At 36.1% G+C, this 27,529-nt stretch overlaps 3 protein-coding genes across 3 annotated transcripts; 1 reads left to right on the top strand and 2 right to left on the bottom strand.

Annotated features, from left to right (window-relative positions):
- The first annotated feature begins 2,393 nt into the window (after nt 1-2,393).
- Nucleotides 2,394-4,602, top strand: LOC136231036 (large ribosomal subunit protein uL6c). The gene is made up of 3 exons (XM_066020263.1): nt 2,394-2,552; nt 3,440-3,748; nt 4,106-4,602. The coding sequence occupies exons 1-3, from the start codon at nt 2,518-2,520 to the stop codon at nt 4,440-4,442; spliced, it is 681 nt and encodes a 226-aa protein (XP_065876335.1). The 5' UTR covers nt 2,394-2,517; the 3' UTR covers nt 4,443-4,602.
- Nucleotides 4,603-5,456: 854 nt separating this feature from the next.
- On the bottom strand, nt 5,457-7,940 carry LOC136230468 (high mobility group B protein 3-like). The gene is made up of 7 exons (XM_066019532.1): nt 7,687-7,940; nt 6,899-7,006; nt 6,732-6,789; nt 6,472-6,516; nt 6,194-6,280; nt 5,961-6,050; nt 5,457-5,814 (listed from the first exon to the last, which is right to left on the bottom strand). The coding sequence occupies exons 1-6, from the start codon at nt 7,734-7,736 to the stop codon at nt 5,961-5,963; spliced, it is 438 nt and encodes a 145-aa protein (XP_065875604.1). The 5' UTR covers nt 7,737-7,940; the 3' UTR covers nt 5,457-5,814.
- A 7,508-nt stretch (nt 7,941-15,448) lies between these two features.
- LOC136230070 (aconitate hydratase, cytoplasmic) lies at nt 15,449-25,837 on the bottom strand. The gene is made up of 21 exons (XM_066019006.1): nt 25,605-25,837; nt 25,197-25,478; nt 24,540-24,644; nt 23,988-24,148; nt 23,814-23,906; nt 23,253-23,438; nt 22,853-23,014; nt 22,208-22,352; nt 21,984-22,126; nt 21,856-21,912; nt 21,668-21,747; nt 21,191-21,266; nt 19,992-20,177; nt 19,772-19,839; nt 18,573-18,691; nt 18,234-18,355; nt 17,864-17,962; nt 17,311-17,790; nt 17,042-17,140; nt 16,683-16,925; nt 15,449-15,794 (listed from the first exon to the last, which is right to left on the bottom strand). The coding sequence occupies exons 1-21, from the start codon at nt 25,615-25,617 to the stop codon at nt 15,726-15,728; spliced, it is 2,988 nt and encodes a 995-aa protein (XP_065875078.1). The 5' UTR covers nt 25,618-25,837; the 3' UTR covers nt 15,449-15,725.
- Nucleotides 25,838-27,529: the final 1,692 nt, after the last annotated feature.

Genomic DNA, 27,529 nt, shown 5'->3' on the forward strand with positions numbered 1-27,529 from the left:
ATTAAACCCATGTTAGAATTCTACAAGATTCACTTTCTTACCATAAAGCATGTCGTTATAGGCTTTTATTCAGATTTTTCCTTAAAATAATGCTATTTATAGCAATTGTTCCTTTTATATAACCTGGTTAAAAATTATGCATTATGTAGTGCTTAATTTTTTTAATCCTGGTCAGCTAAAACCGGTGAATTAATCACCAATTTCAAAAATTGTAATCGGTGTCATTAGCATCGATTTTGGGAAAAGTTGACACCGGTTATTGAATAACTAGTGTCAGCCGGTTGTCTTTTCAAAAAAGATAGACCCGTTATTGACTAACCGATCTCGCTGACACCAATTTTTGATTAACATATATCAGCTTCACGTGCGAATCTCCCACATAGAGATTCGCACGCGAAGCCAAAGGCTTCCTGCGTGGAAGCAAAAGCGGAAGGGGCAAAATGCTATTTTGCCTCTTCAAATTCGAATACTTATTAATTATTTCACTTCTCATTCCACCCTCTTGAAGACTTGTGTTCTCATAGACAATAAAGGTATGTAATTTATTTTCTTTGATTTTGTATAAAATATTGTTATTCATCTAATTTACTTAACTCGTTTACTTACAAATATAAACACTTTCATACCTTCTTAACTACTAAATATATTTACTTAACTCATTTACTAACTAAAAATATATTTACTTACAAACATTAACATTTTCATACCTTCTTAACTACTAAATATATTTACTTAACTCATTTACTAAATGTTTCGTGCCTTTTTGGTGTGGATTGGATCGGATTGCGAGTGTACCAGTAGCTTTGTTGAAAAACTACAAAAAGAGGTGAGAGTTAAGATCTAACTTCTAATCAAACGAAAGTGTAAAAAGCTTAAAGGACATAAAATGCTTAAAGTTCGTAATGGAACCTAGAAGACTGGTTATGACTACACTAAGATGTTGTAAACGAAAGAACTTAAAGAGAGAAAATGTTGCTTGAACTGAATCGAGATGTTTATATTAATCAAACTAAAAGACTAGAGCTAGAGCTTACAAGTTGAAAGTAAGATTCGAATGAACAAAACTAAGGTTGTAGAATAGCTAGAGTCCGTAATGTGAGAATTGTTTGAATTCCATTAGGATTTGATTTGATTTAATTTCATTGTTGTTGAATTGGTTGAGTTGGATCATTCTTCCTTTTTCTTTTCCTCTTTAAATATTGGGGCTTCGTGGTGCTAATAACCGCTGGGTGTTAAGAGGCTCTCTGTGGAGTCTGATAATTTGGAAGCAATCAAAATGATTTCTGAGAATCATTCTATGGGTCTTAACAGTCGCAACCTCATCAAAGCTATTATAAGGCTTTGCTCCTCCTTTGAGTTCGTAGAGTTCAGACACATTTTTAGAGAGCAGAATCGTGTTGCTGATCGCTTGGCGGCGGCGGGCCATGAAGGGACGTTAGGCGTTACTACCCTTCCTGTTTCCCCTAGTTTCATCTCTCATCTTCTCTTAGAAGATAGGATTGGGGTTAGCTTCCCTAGGCTAATTCCTGGGTAGTTTGTTGTTTTTCGTTTTTCTTTTCCTTTTCTACCAAAAAAAAAAAAAAAAATAACCGCTGCTCCCACGTCCTTACTCCACTACCCCACGTTCTCTTAATTGGCTCTCTTTGCGCAATGAGCTCTTGTTCCATTGTGGATTCACACCACGTCCCTGAACCATCCACGTTCTTGTCCCACGTTCCCTTCTATCCTCAGTTCGTGGAGTAAGTTGTTGTCTTGAAGAAACACTGCTTCTCCTATCATTTTGGCCAGCTTGCTCTATTTCTCACGGGCAATGCTAACTGAGAACATTCTCTGGCGCTTTCTCTATGTTGATCCCTCTCAATTAGACCCAACGTAATTGTAGGGGAAACACTAACTAAGTATATATTTATTTACAAATAGAATGAAAAATGTTTTTGAGATGTAAGGAGAATGAAGAGGGATACGTGTTTATAGGAAGATAGGAGTAATCAGTACTTTTACATCCCTTCATTTTTAACAATGCATTGAACAAATACACGACTCCTTGCATGATAGCAATGTGTTGTTTAATCGAAGCTGACACCGATTATCCAATAACCGGTGTCAGCAAAACCGGTTATTCAATAACCAGACTCATACTGCCATGTTTGATTTTCACAGAAATGGCAGATGACCACGGTTATTGAAAATCTGGGGTTCTTACAACTGAACCGGTGATTAATTCATTGGTTTCAATGGATCACTGTTATAAAAAAAAAAATAGCACTAGTGTGTCCGGGTCTATAGTAGGAATAATTGTTACAAAAAGCATTATTCTATGTATTGAAAATTGATCTAAAAATCTCTTCCTAAAACGCTCCATAGAAAATTGAGTTAAAAAACATATGGCCCAATATTTGGAAGGCTGAGATTCACAAGCGCATTAACTGTAGAGGGCAGCCAGGATAATTTCGTCGTTTTGCATTTTATCCCCTTTCCTTCTTTCTTATCAGAAAGAAGAAGTGCGTTAACAAATAAATGGCTTCTTCATTCACTTCATCTTTTCAAATCAGGTTCAATTTTTAAACCTAATCCTCCTTTCTATATGGTTTTCTTGTTTGCGCACTGGGTACTCAACTCAATATGCATAAACACAACAACTCTTTTTGGTTTTAATGGATTTGGTGAATGAACATTGTTTCTTCTGTCAAGTTCATGAATTTTTTATCTGTTTTTTCTAAAAGGATTTTTTTTGTTTGTGTTCACTCACCTAAATTCACGATAACACTCGACTCTACTCTTTACACTGAATTATCAATTCTTGCAAATTCCACTCTAGCTACAGTAGTTTTCTACTCAATTGTTTGGTTCAGAAATTAAATTATTCATTTTGCTACTTCTATGGGTTTTTTTGCAATCTGTCGCAGAAACAAAAATAAAAATTTGCAATCATGATGGCATAGAATAAGAAATTACCACTCCATGAATTTGTTGGACTTCGAGAGTTTTGATACATTAAATCTTCAGTTGCTTGCAGCTCCCAAGAGACCAGATTCAACTGAAATGCTCTGTACCTCTGTTTGTGAAGATTTATTATTTCTCATGTTATGAATTGATAAAAAAAAAAGGAAATTAAGATCCACATTTTGTTCCAGTTGGGACTCTATTTCTACAGTTCCCCAAAATAATTTACAGCAATGTCTTTTCTTTTCATGGGAGTCTTGATGTTCTAGAGTTCAATCTAGAGAACTTAACACTTTTATGTGCTTTGGTTTTGGCTAGCGAATCATTAAACACGATAAGTGAATCACCAAATGGATTATCTTTGTTATGTATGCATTATTATTTCTTGGAAATTTGCGTATTTGAGGTTCTTTTTCCTTTTCACTCAGATACTTGTAAAATTGGAATCATATATGAGAACTATATATTCCTAATATCTAATACAACTTTCCTTCAGCAATATGAGATCAGTATTTTGGGGTGAGAGAAATGGATTCTGTGTACCTATTGTCCCAACAACTCGCCTTGGTTTCCTGAGGAAGACAATAGAATGTAAAGAGTCAAGAATAGGGAAGCAACCAATTGCTGTGCCATCCAATGTTACAATTTCATTGAATGGTCAAGAATTGAAAGTGAAGGGTCCTTTGGGGGAGCTTTCAAGAAGTTATCCTAGAGAAGTCAAACTTGAGAGAGATGAGAACGGAGTGATTCGAGTTTCAAAAGCCATGGAAACTAGAAGAGCTAACCAAATGCATGGACTTTTCAGGTATCAATATCTCCAGTTTTTCACCACTATTGTTATTCATTTCTGTAATAACTAATTACTCGGAACTTTTAGACATGTGCATTGGTTCAATCCAGCAAGAATCTGATTTTAGACATGTTTCTAGATTCTCATCCTTGAACTAGGAAGCCTGGCCTCAGAATTTAAGGTAGTAATGTAATGTAATCAGAACGGAATGGGTTTGGCAAAAGAATCATTTCAATATGGGTATAGGGAGTTCGATTTAGTGCCTAATCTTTTTTTTGAGATTATATTGTCAAGTTCATATAGAAACAAGGATCAGCAAAAGAAAAGTTATATTTGGAGTGTAGTGTGTATTAATTCTGGTTATGCATTCAGGACACTTACAGACAACATGGTGGTGGGAGTATCAAAGGGGTTTGAGAAAAGACTTCAATTAGTTGGTGTTGGTTATCGTGGAACTGTGGAAGGAAAAGACTTGGTACTAAGTCTGGGATTTTCCCATCCGGTCAGAATGGCAATACCTGATGACCTACAAGTGAAGGTAGAAGAGAACACAAGGATCATTATTAGCGGATATGACAAATGCAATATCGGCCAATTTGCAGCTTCTGTTCGGAAATGGAGACCTCCTGAACCATACAAGGGTAAAGGTGTGAGATATGCCAATGAAGTTATAAGATTAAAGGAAGGAAAAGCAGGGAAGAAGAAGTAGTTATTTATTTATTTTTATTTTTTTGTATGAATCAGCAATGTAGAATGCAATTCAGTTGCTCATTCCTTTATCTAAATCTTCAGCGTTGTTACTCCAACTTATCGTGATAGTTTTAAATACTTTTGTTTATTAAATCCCAAGATGCTTGTTGAACCCTTTATCACGGCACTTTGCATAGACTTATATGAGACTGGACTATACAAATATCCATGCAGAAGATGGTTGGTTGGTAGGTACTACACTACTGCCTAGATTTATTTGGGAAAATCCCATATTTATTGTCTTTTACCCTTTTATTTTTACAGATATATATGGTAGAAATGAATTTTCTTTTTTTTTTCTATATATACTAAAATGGGTAACATTGAACTGAATCAGAAAAGGATATCTGGAGGAGAAACAACTAACAAAGACCAAAACTAGCAAGTAAAACGAGCAACATGATTAGAGACTAATACAAGTAAAAGAGAGTGGGCAACATGATTAGCGTTCCTTCTAACATGTTGCACAAATTTTGTATATTTACATCTTAAAAATATATATATTTATATTGTTAAGATAATTTTATGTTCTTTTGCTATTTTATTACATATAAAATCTGATTCGCTTTCTTGAAAATCTGGTGACGATTTATTTACTACAAAGATTGGAATAAAGAAAGTACCAAGTTTATGGAGAAAATTATGATCTTACTTCGCCTAAACTTTGAACCCAATCAGTAAGCAATTAACACCGGTTAATGTCCCGAGACAAGCTTTAAGGTCAAAAACATATAAAGTTCAGCACAAGGACATTAGGGTTGGGCTAAGGCTTCCCATCCAAACCTTCTCCACTTCTATGTGTAACTTTGTGGCATTATTATATGGCCCGAGGAGTATATACTAAGACTTGTCAGTTGTCACCAACAATTTTAATAGCATTCAGTCCTAAGAACTGAGAAGTGCCAAATCACTTGTGGTGACAACTAAGTTTATGCTTGAAACCATTAAAAAAAACACAAGAATGGTGGTAACTTAAGGGGTAAAAAAAGTTATGCAATACTGCGGATGGCAGACCTTAAACTTTACATCCAAAAAAGCATCAAAGACGTCTATTTATAACAATCGCTAAGTCACAATTACCCTTCGAGTATCACTTCTGTTAAGAGCAAAAGAAAAACCTAGACAAAACATTAAGCTAATGTGGACAAGTCACCACAACAAAGCATCACAGATTTCAAACATCCATAAAGGAAAAAGAAGAGCAATATGGAGAGTTCTGCGATATGGTATTAATCTAATACTACTAAAGGACTGCCGAACTATGATGTCGTTTACCCCTTCTTCGCTTATCAACTTCTTTACAAAAAGCAGCTTTACATCATCAGGTTTATCTGTGCAATATTTAGATGAATAAAAAATATCAGTACCCCAAAAAGGAAATCAATGAACAGAATTTGCAATTACTGTTTACACTGAAACCACATAAGGAGATATATAGTCTTGTTAATTCTTATTTTATGGTTAAAGATCCTTGTACCTACGAGCTGGCTTCCTGCTCATTCTCATCATGGACCTCGGAAGAAGATTTCTCAGATTCCGCAGGCTTTCCATTGTCCTCCTTATTATTCTGACACGATTCGAAAAAATTAAAATCAGGAAAGGAAATCAGCAAGCAATTATCACAATTTGGAATTTCTCATAAGTCAGAAGCTCGACACCAGATTTTCAAATGAGAATTATAAACTAAAAAGAGAGCAAATCAGGACATACAAGTTTTTTCTTCTCATCATATGCATCTCGAGCTTTCGCATACTCTGCTTTCTTCTTCAAGGCCTTCTCAATGTATGGAGCTTTGTCCTACATTTATGGAACAAAACATCACACATTAAGTTAGCCCTTTAGTTAATCAAAATCTAAAACGATTGATAACATTTCCTTTTCACACTTACGGAGCTGAAATTTGAATGATAATATTCGTGCAATATAGTGGAAGCAATTTAAAACATTCCTTTATATTCTGTAATATGTCAATAAAAGGGAGGTCTTACAGAATCAGACATGGATTTCCATTTCTCACCGCCGGCTTTCCCAACCTGCACATTCCACAAGTCATTTTAAAAGCTATAATAACTGAAAGACAGCAAACAAAACTTGAGATAATTCATTTTAAACTGCATCACTTTATCTAAGTTTCTAATTCTAAATCTAAACAATGAGAATATAAATGAGATATTGGAGATTAATTACTGTATGTCGTTGATATTACAAATAGTATATGAGCAATTAAGAATAACTCGAAAAACCTTACCACAGAAACAGATTTGTTATCGGGATGGTTTTCCTTGAAAGATTTTCTGAACTCGTCCCTGTCGTATAACCGGAAACATATATTAGAACTTGAACTTGGATATCATCGCAATAACACTCCAGGTGCTGAAAGCATAGAAAACGCTGACGCCTGTACTGAAAACTCACATGAAGACGAAAAAAGCACTAGGAGGACGCTTTGGAGCATCAGGATCCTTTGCAGTAGCATTCTTCTTGCTTGCTTTTTCCTTCGTTGGTTTGCGAGTCTTCAGCATCCTTAAAAAGGCAAAGCATGAAACGATTGAAAAAAAATGTCGATTCGAGAAAAGAAGCTAAAAAGGACTTAAAGCCAATGTTGCCAATTACTGACAACATGCAAATTTTTGAAAGGAAATCTGCGATTTCTCCATGCGAATCCACGAAAAAAAAAGTCGAGGAAATAACAGTTAGACTTGGTTCGGTGAAGTTTTATAAAACCGAATCATGATTCTGTAGCCACATCAAATGCGACTATGAAATCGCTAGAAGAAAACAGAACTAAAAAAATCGAATGCATAGTGCGTATTTGGAGCAGAATATACGAAGAAAATCCAAAATCTCAGTGTCAGTGTCAGTGAAGTAGAAGGGAAAACCTCATGTCGAAAAAGTTAGACAGTAAAATCCTGATTCTAGAAGCAGATTTATGTCAATTTTAAGAAGAGAAAATCGAGTTTTATTTCCAAACAAAACAATCAAATTACAAAAGTAGTTGAGAAAACAAAGCACGTGCATGAACAAAATCAGAGTTGGAAAGCCAGAAAAATATGAAGCAGAAGCACATAGTCGCGCAAGCAGAACAAAAATCATGACCGCAAAAAAAAAAAAAAAAAAAAAGGACGCGAAATGATGTTAAATCATAATACAGTCATTTAAGGCGCTTCACACACAATAAACTAGAATCAAAGAAGAGAGATTACTCTGCATTAGGCTTCTTGTGAGCGATCACAGCACTTTTTAGTCCTTTCATGGCTGAGAAACGCTTTACTGTAGTTTGAGATTTCTCGTAAACTATATTCTTTTAAAATTGCAGTAAGAAGAGAACGAAAGGGGATAAAGGTATTTATAAACGAAAGAGAGGGTGGTGCAGTGCTTAAAGTGCGGTTTTCAAACAAAAATTCGAGCGAAATGAAATCGAAATTCACGTCCACAATCTCTTCTCTTTGTAAATTTTGGCGGGAGCGACAACGGCTGTGATATTGACAGTAAAAAAAATATGAGAAGCGGTACGCGCTGACTTCAGTACTTGCTGCTATTTTGCACAACATGTCAAAAAGTCACTTTTCCAGTTTACAGTAAGCGCGTAGAATGTTTGTGCGAATATGGATTATTGGTACTCATTTTGCGTATACAGTTTGTATGTAGTCCCTGTGCAAAACCGTTCAAGGGCTCAGTGAATGATGCGACGTGCACCCGCAAGGGAGCGTGCGTATGAGAATTTCCTACTAGTCGTTGCTTAAGTAACCCCTAATCTAAGAATTATTTAATGTTATATATATATGAGTAATTAATTTATTAGTCCCTATATTTTGACAAAACATACTGTTTAGTCCTTGTATTTTTAAAAACACACGGTAAAGTGCTTAACGTTTTCCTCGGTGAACTGTTTAGTCCCTAATATTTTTCTCGGTGAACTGTTTAATTCCTGCCGTTAGACTCTCATGAAGATCCTGTTAGTCAATTTGGATTTGCGTTCTTCTTTTCCTTTATTTTTCTTTCCGTTAAACTCTAATGCATCTGAAATCAACTTTGAGTGTTCTTCTTCTTGATTTTCTTCTTAATCGTTCAAATTTGTAAGCATTGAGTCTGTTCTTTTTCTTATTTTCCATACAAATAGCTTCTTTTTCTAAATTGGATTTCCTCTTCTGAAGTTTGAAGGTAAATAGTAAAAGGTAATTTAGTCATTTTCGAAGTCATAAACGGTAAAAAATCTAACAAACAGACGGAATGACTAAACAGTTAACTGAGAAAGAGGTTAGGGACCTTACCATATGTTTTTGACACTACAATGACTAAACAGTATGTTTTGTTAAAATATAGGGACTAATAAATTAATTACCCTATATATATATAAACTAAAAAATAGTTATGTGTATAATTTTTTTTATATACAGTAAAACCTCTATATAGGAATACTCTATATAAGAATAACCTCCAATTTGTTATAAAAAAATTTGGTCCCAACTTGGGCCGGTTATAAATAAGAATAACCTCCCAAATGTTAATTGTTATACATAATCTAAGTCCCACCTTTAGAAACTATACCTCTATATAGGAATAATTATGTAAATAATGTATATATGTATTAAGGATTTAAACAAAATTTATTAAAAAATTTAAAAATTATTGAGATTAAATATGAGTTGGCACACAAATTCCAACTTTAACTATAAATTCTTACCATTTTTCCATAAAACTCTTTTCTTTATGTATTGGAAACTAAACTCAAAACTCTTCCAATTCTTTAGGTATTGGAAATAAAACTCGTAGACTTGATATGCTAAACATTAAATTTATAAACTTTAAGTGTTGATTTTTTTTTTTGGGTACCAAACTCTATATAAGAATAACCTCCCAATTGTTATACAAATTGTTCGGTCCCAAACGTATTCCTATATAGAGGTTTTACTGTATAAGTATTCATTGAAACTTTGATTTAAATAATAGAAATTAGTTTTTTTTATGGCTCATTGAGAGACACGTTTACATACTTAATTGCACCATTTTTTACAAAACTCGATACTTTCAGATTGGGCTTTTCCAAAATATTCTTCAGTCTCATTTGGTACGTTGTAATGGAATATCCATTACGATGGAAGCTGATTACCGTGTTTGGTTAGTTATATCATTTTTGTCGTAATGAAATTACAAATACATCACTTAATCTTTCTTTGCAAATTTATTGGCATTATGAATAAAATATGCATGAACCCTCATTACAATGAACCCTTGTTGTATTTATATTACTAATGGCAACGTAAAAACCGAAAAATTGCAAAAAAAAACATAAAAAATGAAAATGAGAAAAAACTGTAAAAACGCGAAAAAGGCGAAAAACATGAAAACGAGAAAAAACGGAGAAAGAAAACACGGAAAAAGAAAAAATGAGAAACTAAATAAACATATGTATTGTAATGATAATTGCACTTTATCATTTTTATTAAAAAAAGTCAATCAAACATGGCAATCGAATCACTATTCCATTACATTACATTACACATTTTATTACATTATATTGTATTATAACGTACCAAACAGACTCTTAGTATATATATATATATATATATATATATATATATAACAACTTAATCGTTTCTTTCACTCCACTTCTCATCCTTTGCAATCCAACTCCAAATCCATACATCAATCCAAGATCCAAGCTCTTTATGTAAGTATTTTGATGATTTTACATGCATAAATTCTTTTGTATAGATTAGTTTTATGTACTTTAAGTTAGTTTACACCTCTATCGAAGATATTTTGAGTATTTATTGAACCCAAACTCTTCACATTTTGCGATTTTGCTTCGCAGAATCATAAAATGTGAAGTTATTGTCTTAGAGAATATGGTTCGCAGTTCCCATAATAACGAAGGACTGCGACGATCGCAGTTGTATATTGTTGGTCCCTTGTAATGTGAGAATTAGTTCCTAAAAGGGGGTTAAAGAACTACTTAAAAATTTTATAATGTAAGTCCCATAAATCCCGCACCCTACCCCAAGATCTCTACGAGATCCACTCTTGAACCTTGTCCCAAAATTCGTAGCACATAATCTGTTGGGCAAGCAAGAGAGTAATAAAGTATCTAGTGGTGAAGTGTTTATACTATGGTGCATTTCCAAAGGGAAACCGGTCGACAATGTCCAGGCTATTTTTTAGGGTTTCCGTAGCCAGGTAAGCAAAAAGCGTGGGTCACTTGGGCTCGGTTATTTGGTAACCAACTTTGTCAAAAACCGTTGGAAAGACACTGTCTTTGACAAAGAGGGTTACCCTCCAAAACTACTTAACTCGAATTTTCTTGAAAGATCTACTTTTTAGGCAGTGTTGACTCGAGACCCAGCTCAAGAAGCAAGCTCAAGTAGCCAACCATGAAAACGAGCATGGGGACCACCGCAACAGCGGGTAAAAGAGGAGGAGCGAGAGGGAGTTGAAGAAGAAGGAGCTGCAGCAGAAGGGTACCAAGCGGAGTACTAAGATCGGGGTTCAGGCTCAATTCCAAGCCATGAACACAATGTTGGCTGAGATGCGCAATCTCAACCTCCAAACCTATGTTATTGTGTAGCATATGGATCAGCGTTTCATCGGTTTTGAGCAGATGATGGACCGGAGACTATCCGGACTTGAGCATGTGGTTGCGGACTACTGCGAACGCTATGGCATGGAATGGCCATACCCCCCGGGCGATCAGTCAGTTGTCTTCTCCACCCTAACTTCTTTCACATGTGTTTTATTGTTTTTATATTCAATGTTGGAACTTATTGCATGATTTAAGTGTGAGGATGAGGGCTAGAAAAACTTACAAAAATTGTACAAAATTTTCAATTTTTGTTGCGTCGTGACTAGTTTAGTTTAGCGTTTTTGGGTTTTATTTTCTGTTTTTGCATGTTTAGGACCTAAAACCGAAAACTTCCTTCGGAGCTAAACTTCATTATTTTTTTTGGGGACTGAAAACTGAATCTAAAATTGCATGACAACTAGTTTAGGTGTAGGACACAACCCTTGTATCTGTAAGCGCATGAGCTAAAGATTGCATTTAGACCCTACTTTTGAAGAAATGCTAAAATCAGTGGTTAGGTAGATAACTTAAGGATTGAAGGCATGTGATATTGAATTTGAGCTTGGGGAGAACTAATAAGCACAAAATCGAAACTCAAAGAATTGTGAGTTGAATTTGAGCCTAAGAGCGAACATCAAAAAGCTCTTTTTCTTGACATTTTTGTGTGAATGCTTTGAATTGTGGAAGATTACAGATTTTGCACCTAATACTGAGTTGAACCTGCATGCACTGATTTTAGATGATAAACTATGAATCAGCCTCATTAGAACTAACCTTTTCTTTACCTTATTTTGTCTTTTTCATCTATTCTAGGAAGCCCCTTTGAGCCTTTATTTTTGTAGCTTGTAGTTTTTCTTTCGTTTTAACCCTTATTTTTGCAAACTATCACTTAGTTTGTTACATAACCCGAGTTTTTGCAAAGCTCACGTTGAGCCTTTGTTTTCTTCTAGCGCATTTTCTTTGTTCATGGCCCTATAATAACAAGCCAAAAGGCTAAGAGGTGAATGAGCATCACTATTAAAAGAAAAAGAAAAAGAAAAGAGACGAACAAAAAGGGAAGAACTTCGTTCCCCAATTCTTAAAAGATCAAAACGTCTCAGAAAAAAATGAATAAAAAACTCAGTCACTTCATAAATTGCTAAAGCCATTTTAACTTCGTTTTTCTAGCGCTAGAACTCCTAATCCTTGTTGTACCTTTAACCCTCTTCTAACCACATTACAACCCCAATTAGAGACTGTTTTTTATATCATCGAAGTCATGCAGCATAGTAGAGGAATTCGGATGAACGTGCAAAGTCAACGTAATCCTAAGCAAGAAAATAAGCCGAGAGTAAACACTTTAGCCACCAAAATTGTGTGAATTGAGTGAACTACCCATGGTGAGGTGTTTTACTTAGCTATCTCCTTAAGCTCGTTTAATTAAACATGTATCCTTTTCTTAAGAATATGACCTGTGATAATTGAAATGCGGCTTTTGGATATCGTGTCTCTACTTTGTACTTCCGAATGCATGTAACTACAGATGCTCAAAATTGTGTTAGGCACCTAGTAAAACCAAGAGGTTTTCTAGCTTGGCTTGTGATTGCGGGTTTAGTTTTTTAGTTTACTTGGGGACAAGTAAAGTTTTAAGTGCGAGAAGGTTTGATAGGGGTCAAAAACCCCTATCTTTAGGTACGGTTTTAGGACGGTTTTAGTTTACTTTTTGCCAATAAGCGAGCAATTCTCGCATTTATATGCATTTGTGTATGTTAGTTAGAATTTGTATATGTTTTATTTACTTTTGTGATTTAAGCTCGTTTTCTGATCGTTTTTGGGAAAATATGGCCAAACTAGCATGTACGTTCACTTTCAATTATCTTTTATGGCTACTTGATCCACCAAAAGTAGCACCAAACGGAGTATTTACTCAAAACAAGCGATTGGTGGGTCAATTTAGCCTCAGAACTAAGCGTTTGGAGTTTGCGTGCGTGTGCAGGTCAAAACATGAACGAGTTCGGGCAAAAATCGCGTCGCGGGGACACCCGATAGTCACGCAGGGCATCTGGGCATGTTTGCTCGTCGAAACTGGCCTTTTTAGGCCAGCTCGGCGAGCTGGCCCTCAGAGGCCAGATCGGGCGAGCTGGGAGCAAGCTCGTGTCGAGCTGGCTCGCCCAGCTCGGCGAGCTAACTTGCGGGAATTAGTCAAAAGACTGATTCCCGACCCCACGATGCCACGATCAAGTCCCACGCTTCCCACCTGCAAAAAGAAATGAATTAGGTCAGATACGGGGCCAAACCACAACTATAAATAGGACTTTCATCTTGTAAAAACCCTAGCCTTCCTCTTGAAGAATCCTCTCCACCTCCTCCATCTCCTTCAACCTCCATTGAAGAACCTCCGAAGCTCCGTTCATCGAGGATTGTTCAAGGTCCATCCTTAAGTCCTAGAAAGACGCGTGCATTGGTAGACAGGTTCCCTGAAAGGGATTTTCTTTCTCTTTTATATTTTGTTTGCCTCTGATCCATTTTATGAATCCTATGCTCATTGTATCTTCGTGACAATACTATCCATCTTTAATAATATTATAGTTTTGTTTTGTTCAATTGGTTTATTGCTTTTATCTTTGTCTTACGCTTTGTCTGATTGGTTTAACTCATTCAATCCAAAAATTAAGTTGGCACATATTGCGAGCTGAATCTGACCTAGTCAGTGCCTATAGGATTGACTACCCTATAGATGATTAAGCTCAAATTGCTGAGCCTTAAAGCTAGTTTCGGCCTTACAAGGAAATCACGAACTAGGGACCTTAGAAGGATAAGTAGGGTTAATCACCTCGGACACAAGTGACTTAGATTAGGTTTTAAATCAGTTATCTAAACAATCTATCTTCATTATTATCGTATCATTCCATGTCCCTTCGGGCAATTACATTAGTAAAGGATCATCTAGGAGTAGAATAACTTAGCTAGGAGTAGAGTAATTTAATTAGGAGTAGTTTAATTTAATCAAAATCAATCTCAATCCCCCTCTTATCCCTTAGTGAGCTTAGCGGGCCAACATCGTTAGGCGCATCAGTGTCCATAGCCTCCAGAATAGATAGTGGGTCAACTCAATATCCAGATCTTCGCACAATTTAACCAGACTAAGCAAGTCCACCCAGCCATTTGGAGAAATCTGGGCAGGATAGATGTCGAACTCGTTCGGCACATTGACGATATTGGAAGAGAATGGAAGCCGAACCACATTCTCTAAGAAATGCTTGTAGAAACCCAAATACCCTTCTAGAGCCTCAGTTATTACTTGATCAGGATCAGGCACTACAAAGCCAAGATGCTCGAACTCTGGATATTGGCAAACTAGCTCCGTTAGACAAAGATCATCCAAGGTAGAATGTTGTTGAAAGTTCTTGGGATGGCAAAAAATACTCTTTTTGGTATCCTCGGAATCAGAAACCTCTTCAACTTGTGGCTTCTTACGACCCATTACAAGTAGAGGGAAAAGCTAAAAAGGAGGAAGGAAGCTGGAAAAAATAGACAGATTGAACCTCGAAACGCAGAAGAAAAAGGAAAAGTTTTGGGGATGTGAAAGCAGCAGAAATAGATATAAGCATACACAAAGCACCTTTATAGGAGAGGAAGAGTAAGAGACGAAGACGAAACGGCAGAAATAGGCATAAAATGTCTATAATCATTAACTTAGCCGTCGTTCCAGGACCTGGCAAGCACAAAGAAAAAGGCTAGTAAAACAAGCCACCTCGACAACGCATGCCAGACGTGAGGACGGAAATAAATCCCAAGAAAAGTGTTCATGACACGTGTAAACAGTAAAAGAGGCCGAACGGAAATGACCAAAGTCTAAGACATTTTTTCTCCCTTTTTTTCGAACCTTACAAGGGCTCGAAAAAGAAGGGGAGAACATATGATATCAATGAAATGATTCACGACACATGGCACTTGAGGGCTCTCATATTATATACCACATGTTAAGTCACAAGCCGTCGGATCCATTAAAAAGCTTCCATGGAACATTCCCATTTAGGGAAACCCCATGCAGCTAGGACAAATACTTTTTTCCTAGAAAAACTTCTTTCAAAATCAGACTTCTAACAACTTATAAATAAGGAGATATGATCATAATGAAAGATATTTTAAAACTACTATCTCACTGGTAGCCTTTATCCCTCAAACCTTCCTACACCTACTGACTGACTTAGGGATCGGAGCATGTTCACCGGACTCAGACCCCTCTCTGACCTCTTGCTCTTCTTTACAGGTCTAACCTCAGATTCAAACACTCAGTAGCAAACTCAGATACACATTCATCAATACCTAAGGCACAACCTGTAGGTCTAAATAGTATCAGTGTTCAGCACATTAAAGCATAGAATACTTATAGCAAGCAGATTATTTCTCTTGGCAAAAATTACTTTTGCATTTAATACATCTGGATTAATGAAACATTTCTACAGGAATAAACAAGAATTACATTAACAAAATCAGATATCCATAATCATGGATTCACAATGAGATTCAAGTAAACACCAAAAATATATCCCGACGATCTTTCATTGAATATTTGGTTTAACGTGCTATTAAAAATAAAAATAAAAATTGCCCGTCAATGAAAGGGAATCTTCTTTTCCTATTATTAAAAATTTTATTCCTTTCGCATGATGAAATGCCGCTGCCAAACAACCAACTGCTTCACTCTTTCGTCAGGTTGCGGATAACATATGGAAGAATCCCTCCGTGGTTGAAATAAGCCAATTCCACCTGGTTTTCAAACAATAATTTCATAATATCAACCATCTGTGCAACTCTCATATTTCACGTGTTATATTCCTTGAAAGTAGACTTGTGCGGATTAGGGATGGGGCGAGCTATTCCATTCCCATCCCCATTCGTAATGGTTATTCCTCATCCCCGCCTTTAATGGGTAATGGGGTATCCCTATCTGCCCGATTTTGTTATTTTTCTAAATTAATACTTAGTATTTATTCAATTTGCTAATTACAATAGTTAGACAACAATTATTATAAAAACTCACAATAAAAATGAAAAACATATATTTTTTATAAATATTCAAACTTTTTCTAGCATTTCATATAAAATTTAAAGATGAAATTACCTATATTTTAAGTTGTGGTTTTTTTATTCAAGTTTAAAATTTTGGTTTGTATAAAATATATTCATATTTTCAATTTGAAGGTGTAATTAATATGTTAAATTTATCAAATTAATTAGTAAATGCTAGAAAATATGCTATATAATATTAATATTATATATTAATACGTAATACCCATGGATATCTCCATGATTAACCTAATGGTAATGGGTTGGGGGTTCCCTATGGGGTAGGAATAGCTATAACGATCCCCGACCCATTCTCAAGAATGGGAATCATTTTCTTTCCCATTCCTGACCCTATGAAAATGGGTATTGGGGATTCCCCGACCTCAATGGGGAGGGACTCAATGGATATGGGTATTACCCACTCCATTGGCAAGCGTACTTGAAAGGGTAAGATTTCCCATAATATATCATTCACGATTTCTTTCTGTTATTCTCATCAGCTAATAAGAAGCATTGTGCAGATTGGACCTACGTTCTTACTATCAAACTCAAGTCCGGGAAATATAGAGATGAGAAATAGTTGGATACCTCAGTGTCAAAGCGAACTGTGCAAGTGAAAGACTTTCCATTATCAGTCGTGACAGTCACGTCTTGTCCAGGCCTGATGTCGCTAATGTTGCTTGGGAGGTCTATGGTATACCGTTCATGTCCCGTTAATCCTAGTGTATCTGCATCCTGACCAGGCTTGAAACAAAGTGGTATAATTCCCATTCCCACCAAATTACTGCGATGGATTCTTTCGAAACTTTTAGCAATCACAGCTTTAACTCCCTGTCAAATTTTCAATTTAATCAGAAAGGTAAACCAAGGCCAAGAGACCAAAATCTATAAATGGGATGAGTTAATAATAAGAGAATGTTTTGTTTAAGAAGAAATCAAAGACTCACCAACAACATAGGACCCTTGGCAGCCCAATCCCTGGAGCTTCCACTTCCATATTCAGCTCCAGCCAAAATGATAGTGTCATGTCCAGCAGTCTTGTACTTCTGAAATAGTAAAGTGATTAGGAGCAATCAACCCCAGTTAATCGTTCTTTAAAAATTGAAAATAAATAATAAAACTAAAATATGATGATCATGTGTCTCCTTGAGCAGCAAAAGATTTGGGAAAGAAATAAAGCATTAGAACTGTACAGTGCCATATACGAGTGGCTTACTGTTGCTGCATCAAATACATAAAGTTTCTCTCCAGTAGGAATGTGTACAGTCTTTGGTCCCACTTCCCCGTTCAAAAGTTTGTTAACAATGCGAATGTTAGCAAAAGTTCCCCTAGCCATCACTTCATCATTTCCACGTCGACTTCCATAGGAGTTAAAGTCCTTGCGATCCACTCCTCGGTCAAGGAGGAACTTGGCAGCAGGACTGTCCTTGTGGATGCTTCCTGCAGGAGAGATGTGATCTGTTGTGATACTATCCCCAAAGTTCAGTAAGCAGTAGGCATCCTTCACTCCATGTGCTCCTGGAGGGCTCAGTGTCATGCTCTTGAAGTATGGGGGATCATGAATGTAGGTAGAATTAGGGTCCCATGAGTATGAAGTTTTAGCTGGTACTGTTAGTTCATTCCACATAGGATTTCCCTTCGTGATAGCCTCATAAGTGCTTCTGAACATATCAGGCAATACACTAGATTGAACAACCTGTACAGTATTATAACCCAAGTCAGTATATTTCAATCTCAAGGTCTGGAAAAAGCATCCTCGGACTGCATACCTCAGCAATTTCTTCTGTAGTCGGCCAGATATCCCTGAAGTAAATATCTTTACCATCCTTCCCTGTTCCAATTGGCTCCTTGTCAAAATCAATGTCAACCTGGATCATAAATCAATATTAGATTGATTATGCAACAAGTCAGCAAATAAAATAACATTATAAACAATAAAGGATCTTCAATATGCCAATTCTGCTCCTACAGAAAACTAAGATGCAAATTACTCTAGAAAATTATGTGATTTAAAATTAGGCTACGATACCAAAGGGCAGAACATGCCAAATATAATTAATGGTCACTAAAACAGTACTTCCAGCTTTAGCTGACAAAACAACAAAAGATTTGGCCAAAGAAAGTTAAAAAGTAGCATACCGTGCCAGCAAGAGCATAGGCGACCACCAAAGGAGGCGAAGCAAGGTAGTTAGCTCTTGTCAAGGCATGAACTCGCCCTTCAAAATTCCGATTACCAGAAAGCACAGCTGCTGCAATAACATCTGAGAGAGAGAGACGGCAATACATTAACCAAAGAAAAAATGTTAACTCGTACAAGTTAAACCCATTTGAGTTGTGCAGTGACACATCCCTTGCTTAGATAATTACAGATCAAGATAGAGAGACTAGACTATAGAAATTATGGGCACACAACTATGTTAAAGAGTACCATTCTCTGAGATAGCAAAAGAAATAAAAAGAAGGCTCAGAATTTGTTACCGTTCTCTGAAATAGCAGAAGCAACTGATTCATCCAAATCTCCGGAGTTCCCAATGCATGTTGTGCAGCCATATCCAACAATGTGGAAGCCCTGTTGATTCAAATATTTTTGTAGCCCACTGCATTACACACAAAAAAATAGTCAATATTGAAACACAGAAATATTGGGGGCAGATAATCAAATATAAAGCAAAACAAAGTATATTCTTTTCATTTTTTTCCTAACGTAAGCTGCAAAGGTACCCTGAGATTTTCTTTCAAAATACCTAACTGCCAACCACTTGAAAATCAGCTATCAAGTCCCTATTAAGTTTTCAAGGTTTTAGGAATTAAAGTGTAGTATACTTGACAAAGGTTGAGGATTAAAGTGTTGATTTCAATTATTTTTTTCAATTAAAGACTAGAAGTTAACATAAGTCAGTTACTAGATTACTAATTTTGAAAGGCAAAACACATTTATTGATCGAGTCTTTTTATCTTGTCCAAACCCTAAACCCCCTTTTTCATCTCAACATCATAACACTTATTTTTTCAATGTATTCTTAAAACTCAATTCTCACTTCCATAAAACAATATTGATCAAATAATTATTCTATAAAACTTCCCATTTAGTTTTATAGGTGTATTTCTATCAAGGAACATACACCCTTTCCCTTTCTACACTTCTCCATTTCAAACATACTGCTTTAATTCTCTATTAAAGCCATTCTCTTCCGTGTACTCCAAAAAATTATATATCTAAGGTCGCAGAACTGGTTCCATGTAGGTAAGAATACCCCCAATAGATATTTGAGCATTTATTGATTATAAAAAGTCAAAAAATAATAACAATTAAAAAATATGCAATGGCTATAATATGAGATAACATAGTATCTAAATTCTAAACATTAATATGAGATAACCTAGTCCCTAAAGACTACTATTATTAAGTTGCCATTAATATTTATCAATAATGAAAAAAGAATTAGCATTTCAAATTTAGCAGTACTACAAAGAGATGATGGTAATAAAGTTCCTTTGCTGCTTAAGGGAGCAGCATAGGCTGCATTTGGAGAAAATTCACCCACTCCCTCAACCAGCCACAACTGAAAGGTTTGACCAAATTGACAAAATCAACAATAAAACTAACTCCTGAATATTTGCTGGACATTAAATTGTATAAACTCTTATATAAAAATTGAGCAAATCATATGAAATACCTTTGGAGTAAATATTTTGTAACAACTCCAGAACCAGGAGCAAGACTTGTCTTTATCCATGGCTTGACCTGGTGAAAATCATTTACCACACTATGAGAAAGAAGTAGAGGCCTATGTTACTTTTTTTAATTCTTTCAATGAGCCAAGAAATAACCCAAGATATCCAGCGGAAGGAGATAAAGGGTATTAAAGAAATTAACATAATTTGGATGTATCTAACCTGTAAACCCAGTTCACAAGCCTTTTTGGCAACAAGACCAGCACCAAGCATGACGCTAGGATTTGATGTGTTTGTGCAGCTTGTAATTGCAGCAATCACAACACTGCCATGCTTCATCTCAGCTGGTTGTCCATGGAACGAGAACTTTGCTACTTTGTCCTGTGCTTCTTTTGGTACAGCAAAACCCTGCATAGCCAGAAAAACTTAGAAGCAATGCCACCTAATTTAGAGAAAATCAATAAACAGAGTTCATAATTGGAATCGCACCAACAGGTCACTGTCCTGTTAACCATTCTAGAAATTTAATAATCCTGGTTGAATTTAATGCATTAGAACATCCCTTTATGAAGGAAACTACTAGATAATGCCACACATCAAAAACTCAGACAAGGTAGTGACTGTAAGGTACGAAAACCCTAAACATTGAAGACCAGAAAACCTTGCTCCTTTATTTGGCATTTGCAATCAATTTTTCAACTTGCAGAACCTTCATATGCATAACACTCCCTCCATTTCAAAATAATTGTCACGTTTGACCAAATCACACATATTAAGGAAATGATTGATTTGCATTAAATTGATGGAAGATAGACTAAAATACCCCTTATCTCTCTTTGTTAATAATCCTCATTTTTTTGTGCCACTCGTTAAACTGGACCACTGTTCATACATTGAAAACTTAAATTGCAAAAAGTGCAGTTAATATTAAACTCATTAATAAGGGTAAAATAGGGAAAGTTTCCTTGAAAACTAAAGCGGACAAATAATATGAAATAAGATTTTTTTTCAAAATGTGACAATTATTTTGAACCCGAGGGAGTATAAAAGTATAACTACACAAAAGAACTTATTAAGCAGAGCAGAGCATAGCATATTTGTTTGACTTTGAAAATTTGAGAAAACCAAATTATGTACATATGAAAATGAAACCAACTATTTTGTTTGTTTCAATTCAATTCAGTCAGTAGCGAGAGTTTAATTCTCCAGAATAGAGATTTTTTTTAAAAGAATAAAATAATTTGTAATTAACAGTTTAAGATTGGAATCATATGATGCTATTTTTGCAATTTATAAGCCATTAATCATTTACATATAAGAAAAGTCTGTTTGTCTACAAATGTATCTATGTATGTAAATTGTAAAATGTACAATATAAAAATTATTTATTAAAAAATGAACAGCAAAATCCCAAAACAGACCTTGAAACCAACTTTGTTATCGAGACAAGAATGCCAATCAGCCTTCATTTCTCTCAATGCAACCCGATCATGAGGTCTGCAAAGAAGAGTGGTTATACTTGCATTTACCATAATTCATAAGAAAAAAAAATGCATAAAGGCTTAGTTTGCTGGAAAATGTTCTTCTAGAAAGTATTTTCCTCATTTTTTTAGTGTTGCGACTCAAAAGGAAATTAAATCAAAGGAAAATCTACCAGAAGTAAGGAAAAATAACTTCCTATTTAACAATGGGGAAGTTATTTTCCAAGTGAGAATAACATTAATTTCTTTCATCTACCATAATTCTTTTCTACAATCATACTCCAACCAGTACAAACAAACAAACAAAAAATGATTTTCTTGGAAAATACTTTTCCAACGGAAGTTATTTCTCATGAAAAAAACAGAGCCTCAAGAAGCAATAGCATTATGAACAAGCTGATAAAAAGTTGAAAGTACCTCTTTGGCCCAGATATACAGGGTTCAACATCAGCAAGGTCCAATTGCAAATATGATGAATACATTCTTTCTTGTTGAGGCTGAAATTATTGGTAAAGGAGAAGTTCACTAACGGATGAGACAAAATTCAGCAGCTTGCATCAAACACTTAGAAGGATAGCAGGAGAAGAAAAGAAGACAGCACTTACCTCATTATAGTCAACAAACATATTATTGGCACGAAGATATGCTTCTATCCTTGCCACCTAAGGGAAAACACAAGTCAACAAGCATTCTTAACTTTTATATTACATACATGAAAAAGAGTGATACTCACAGTTTCATCACTTCTACCAGTCAATTTCAGATATTGTAAAGTAACATGATCCACAGGGAAGAACCCCATGGTTGCACCATATTCGGGTGACATGTTAGCTATAGTGGCCCTGTCAGCCAATGACAGCTTACCCATACCATCACCTGCAAGGACAAAACAGACATGAAGACCATGAAGAAAACAAATTGAAAGATAATTCAGTTAGGGCAAATTGAACCAAATACCATAAAACTCAACAAATTTGCCAACAACGCCATGCTTCCTCAGCATTTGAGTCACGGTCAAAACCAAATCGGTGGCAGTGACACCATTGCGTAATTTTCCAGATAACTTGAATCCAACCACACCAGGCAAGACCATGCTCATTGGCTGTGAAAGAGAAATTATCAAAACATTGGGAACCAAAACTAAAGCATAAATCTCAAACAAAGTATATGCCAATGAAGATTCATAAGATCAGCTTGTGATCCATAAATGTAGGAGGGTTATACATAAGGAACCAGCTTGCTGCTATTCTAAAGGGAAAAATTTAGTGAGTTTGTACTAAAGGCACATAAAGCAGAGAAACAAAACTACACAACTTGCATGTATTGAATTGTGCATAAGCACATAAAGCATATAAATATTGAATGGATGTTGCATCCAAGAGCTATATGAACTAACTCTACAACTGCATGGCATGAATACAAAGTAGTTGCACTTTGATCCTATCATCCTATAAAATCTCTACATAGATGCAAACATATTTACTTGTGCATTCATGTTCATGTGTGTGTGGGTCTAAAGTGCCAATATTGTTTAAACAAGTGTTTGCCTTTTTAAAGGACAAAGGTGTATCAATTATTCTGGTTTGTATATGCATTAATTACCTGGCCAAGCATCACAGCTTCCGCTTCAATACCTCCAACTCCCCAGCCAGCAACTCCAAGCCCATCAATCATGGTTGTATGGGAATCAGTACCAACCACACTATCAGGGTAGAGTATACCATCTGTATTGAAAACAACTCGTCCAAGATATTCAAGATTCACCTGAAATTCGATCAAGTCAATTCAGGCACTATTTCAGGATCATGAAGGCTAAAAGACTATATGGAAGCTAAAAGTAACCCAATATTACATTTCTTGACCATTTATCAACGGTCAAATAAAACATTTCCAGCATAATGTTGAAAATACGTAAGAAATAAAGCAGAGATATACACCAATAAAAAAATCAAATATTAAAGGCATTTAATGCACTTTTACAGAGTTGAGTTGTTTCACATACCTGATGCACAATTCCAGAACCCGGAGGGACTACAAGCATATTCTGGAAAGCAGAGGAACCCCATTTAAGAAAAGAAAATCTCTCCTTATTCCTCTGAAATTCAAGCTCCATATTTGCCTGAACAGCATTTTCTGATCTTGTGACATCAACTTGAACCGAATGATCAATAACTAGATCTACAGGAACCTGCAACCAAAGTCAGTTTGGGATATAATCAATTAAGCCTGGCTATAAGTAACAAAGGACAATCTTACATGACAATATGACATATTCAATTGATTTCATATCCATAAGCACAGAGTAAAAATAATCACTCTAATGTTACCAACTACTAATAATCATGTACCCTGATGCAGCAATAGATTGAAGATGGCACATCAATCCCTATACGCATGTTAGAAGAATTTATAAGATGCAAATTCATTGACATACAGTTTTAGGACTAAGATGCATACATTTGCTATCAAGACAATAGTTAGATCAATCCAATATAAAATTTGTTGCACCACTCATTGAAAAGGAAGGGCTCTTATTGATTTGCATGAAAAACATCATACATACCAATGGATTTATCTTGTTGGAATCACCACCAAGTTTGCTCATGGCATCACGCATAGCAGCGAGGTCGACAACAGCTGGAACTCCAGTAAAATCCTGGTAAAGAAGAGCAAGATTCAAAAAAGAGGACAAACTTAATTCTGATTGTAACAAGATTCACCAGGTTTTATATTGCACCTGCAAGAGAACACGGGCAGGCTTGAAGGGAATTTCAACTTGTTTTGGAGATGAATTTTCCCAGTCAATGATTTTCTCAACATCTTCCTTTGTGACTTGGAAGTTGTCACAATTGCGAATTGCAGATTCAAGAAGGATTCTGATTGAATAGGGCAGCTTATCTGTTATGATCATAAACATGCACCAACAATATCAAATCATGACAAATGTTGTTTTGATAATTATAATATTCAATTTTAATCAATTTTTAGCTATTGAACTATAGGCTTCTCAAGACAGTGAAACCATTTGTGTGAAGTCGAACATATCTACAGAACAACCAACTTTTAAGTGATTAAAAAGCGGGAGGAAAACAAAAACCAGCTGAAATTGTCATGATGTTATCCAACAGAACCAGCTGAAATTGTCATGATGTTATCCAACAGGCCAACCTATTCTATAAACAACACATTGGCAATAGAATGAGGTCTTATATATAACGCATAGCAGAGAGAGAAAAATATATGAAAAATGTATTTATTGCATTTTCTGCAAGAGAATGTAGAGACTTACCAATCCTTGGATCATTTAGAGCAGGCAGACTGTAGAATTTCCCAAACTCGCCACCACCTGGCTTGGGGAGAGTTGTGAAAATTCCCTTGAATGGATGTTCAGAAGCTGAAAATCAAACAAAAGAATATTGAGTACGTATGATCTGGTGCTATAATTCGAAATTAAGAGGAAGCAATTAATTGATTCTTTCTGGCATAGTGTTCCTGTGGTTTTCTATTTTTATTTTATTCATTCTCAGAGTCAGACGTATATGCGATTAAAAATGACATAAGAGCCATAAAATATCTAAAAGAAATGCATATTCAAATAGAACAATCAGAAAATCTCTATCAAAGATATATATAGACAGTAAAATACAAAGATAATAACTCTCTTTGCAACTCAGTGTAACTAAAAGTCAAGCATTGAGCTCCCAGATTAATTGAATAAAAAAGCACCTTCCAGTTCTTCCAAACACCAAAAACAGTAAACGCAATTTATCCTCCTTTAACTGATTTTCCCTAAGTAATCTATCTACATCAATCATTTCAAAAGGCCATAAATAACAGTGTCATAAATGAAAGTAATTAATATTCAGATTCTAAAGGAGAACAAATCAAGCTCCGAAACATTTAAAAAAAAAAAATCCAAAATTATAGGAAATTAATATCACTATACCCATAGTAGCCATCTTTCGCTGGAATTGTTCGACCACGGGAGTGATCTGCGAGCGCAGACTAACAGGAGAGCGCCAATCTACACCGTGGCTCCAGCGAGGGACAGAAGAACGGAAGGATCGGACGGCAGCTGAAAAGCTAAGAGATCGGCGCTGAATACCAATGGGCAGAGTGTGAGGAGTGCATTTAGGAAGAGGAGAAGAAGAGAAAGTAGAAGTCCGAGAAAACGAAGAGGAAAACCTAGCCCTTGACGCTCTGATGAGCGCAGCGGTTGAGGAAGAACCTGTTATATACATGACGATATTCACATAAAAAAGCAGAAAATAAACAAACTGAAGATAAGGATTTTGATCACACAGAAAGAGAGAGGAGAAATGGGTTGCAAGAAAGAGAGATAAAGAGAACTAACAGCAACTATTCATGGCCGTTTTGATTGATGATTTAAGAAAGAGAGAAGCGTGTGGTGACCAACTATTTAGGGCTGCGTGCCGCGCTCATCTAGAATGGAAATAATACTGGTTCAGACATCAGACCAGGAAGAGTCTCTGTATGGAAATGGAGGGCGGATCTCCTGCAATTTACAATTTCCTCACTACATAATCCACCCAATCGGAATATACCACGTAGATAGAGAGAAACAGGCTGCATCCAACTATAGGGAATTATCTTCCAAGTTTCAAAAGTAAGAATCGCATCTCCTTTAAATCTGGCAGGGAAATGCCACTAAATCTACGAACCAATGATGCTGCGTCACGTTGTCATGAAAACTTTATTATTTTTAGGAAAACTTTATGGTTGGGCCAAAGGTTGTATAAATGAAATGTCAAAGGCTAGGCGACTCTTGGCATCATTTAAGAAAGGGTATTGCTAAATACCGCCCTTAATTTCCGTTTCACCGCACTGTTTTGACCATTTTACCCTTGCCACTTTTTTCCCCCTAAAACCTTAAAAACTCTCTCTAGTTTTCTCTCCCGAGCACAAATCCCGGATTTGAAAAAAATGGATCAAAACATTCCCGAAGACAATGAGTTCGAACACGAGGTAATATTACGAGAATTAAAAACGTTATTAATCATTTTTTTATTTTTTTTTATTCGAATTTTGCCTGGGCGGGTGGCGATTACCACCCGTTCCTTAGGCCGATCGGATGAACTACCCGATCGGCCTAAGGAACGGGTGGTAATCGCCACCCGCTCCACCCATGGAACGGGTGGTACGCGCCACCCGTTCCACCTTTGGAACGGGCAGTACGCGCTGCCCGTTTCCACCTATGGTGGAACGGGTAGCCTGCCCGTTCAGGAAAAAGTGGACAGAAATTGCCCCGAACTAATTTCGAACGGGAGAAATAGGCCCGAAGTTTTTTTTTTTGTAATTTTAATGTAAATTTTTCGTATATTCAGGTACCGATAGAAGATTGGAACCCCGATAACATTGATTATAGTTCGCGTTTTATAACGGATACCGTTTTCCCCTCCAGTCAGGATGCTATTGATTGGGCAAAAAAGATAGCTATTCAGAATGGGTTTGAGCTTGTAATATCTTCGCACAAAAATGGGGGTAAACAGAAGTTGTTGCGCTGTTCACGGGGTGAACGATATAGAGGTGTTGTGAAAAATGATGAAGATCCTGCAATTAGGAAAAGTAAAACTAAAGCGTGCCGATGTAAATTTCAGATTAAAGCCTATCAACATGCAGACCTTTCGGGATGGGGGATAAAGGCTAAGGCTGGGTTAACTGGAATGCATAACCATACAATGCGTATGTATCCAGAGGGAAGTCGGCAAATGAGCGGACTTAGTATCGCATCTAAACAAATTGTGCGTGATATGTCTTCAGCTCAAGCAAAGCCTTGTGCTATTTTAGCAGCAGTTAAAGAAAAACACCCAGAGGACAACTCAGTAATTAAACACATATATAATTACAAGGACAAAATGAGGAGGGACGCGTTTGAAGGTAGAGACCTGGCTAGTCAATTCTACCATATTGCTGTGGAGAACAAATATGTCAATTACACACAGGCTGATTCAGGTGTGATAACGCATGTGTTCATGGCACATCCAGAGTCAGTTGATATGTTCAGGACTTACCACTGGTACATCGGCATTGATTCAACGTACAAAACAAACAAGTACAAAATGCCGTTTGTTGAGATTGTTGGGATGACGCCATGCAATAATAACTTCAAGATAGCGTATGCTATTGTTAAAGACGAGACCGAAGGGAGCTATCGTTGGATTTTGCAAAGGCTGAAGATTTTGCTTGGGGATGATCTTAACCCGACCGTTGTTGTTAGTGACAGGGAGCTTGGGTTATTAAAGCCAATACAAGAAGTTT

Source organism: Euphorbia lathyris, chromosome 5, assembly GCF_963576675.1.
Source record: "Euphorbia lathyris chromosome 5, ddEupLath1.1, whole genome shotgun sequence".
Classification (NCBI taxonomy): domain Eukaryota; kingdom Viridiplantae; phylum Streptophyta; class Magnoliopsida; order Malpighiales; family Euphorbiaceae; genus Euphorbia; species Euphorbia lathyris.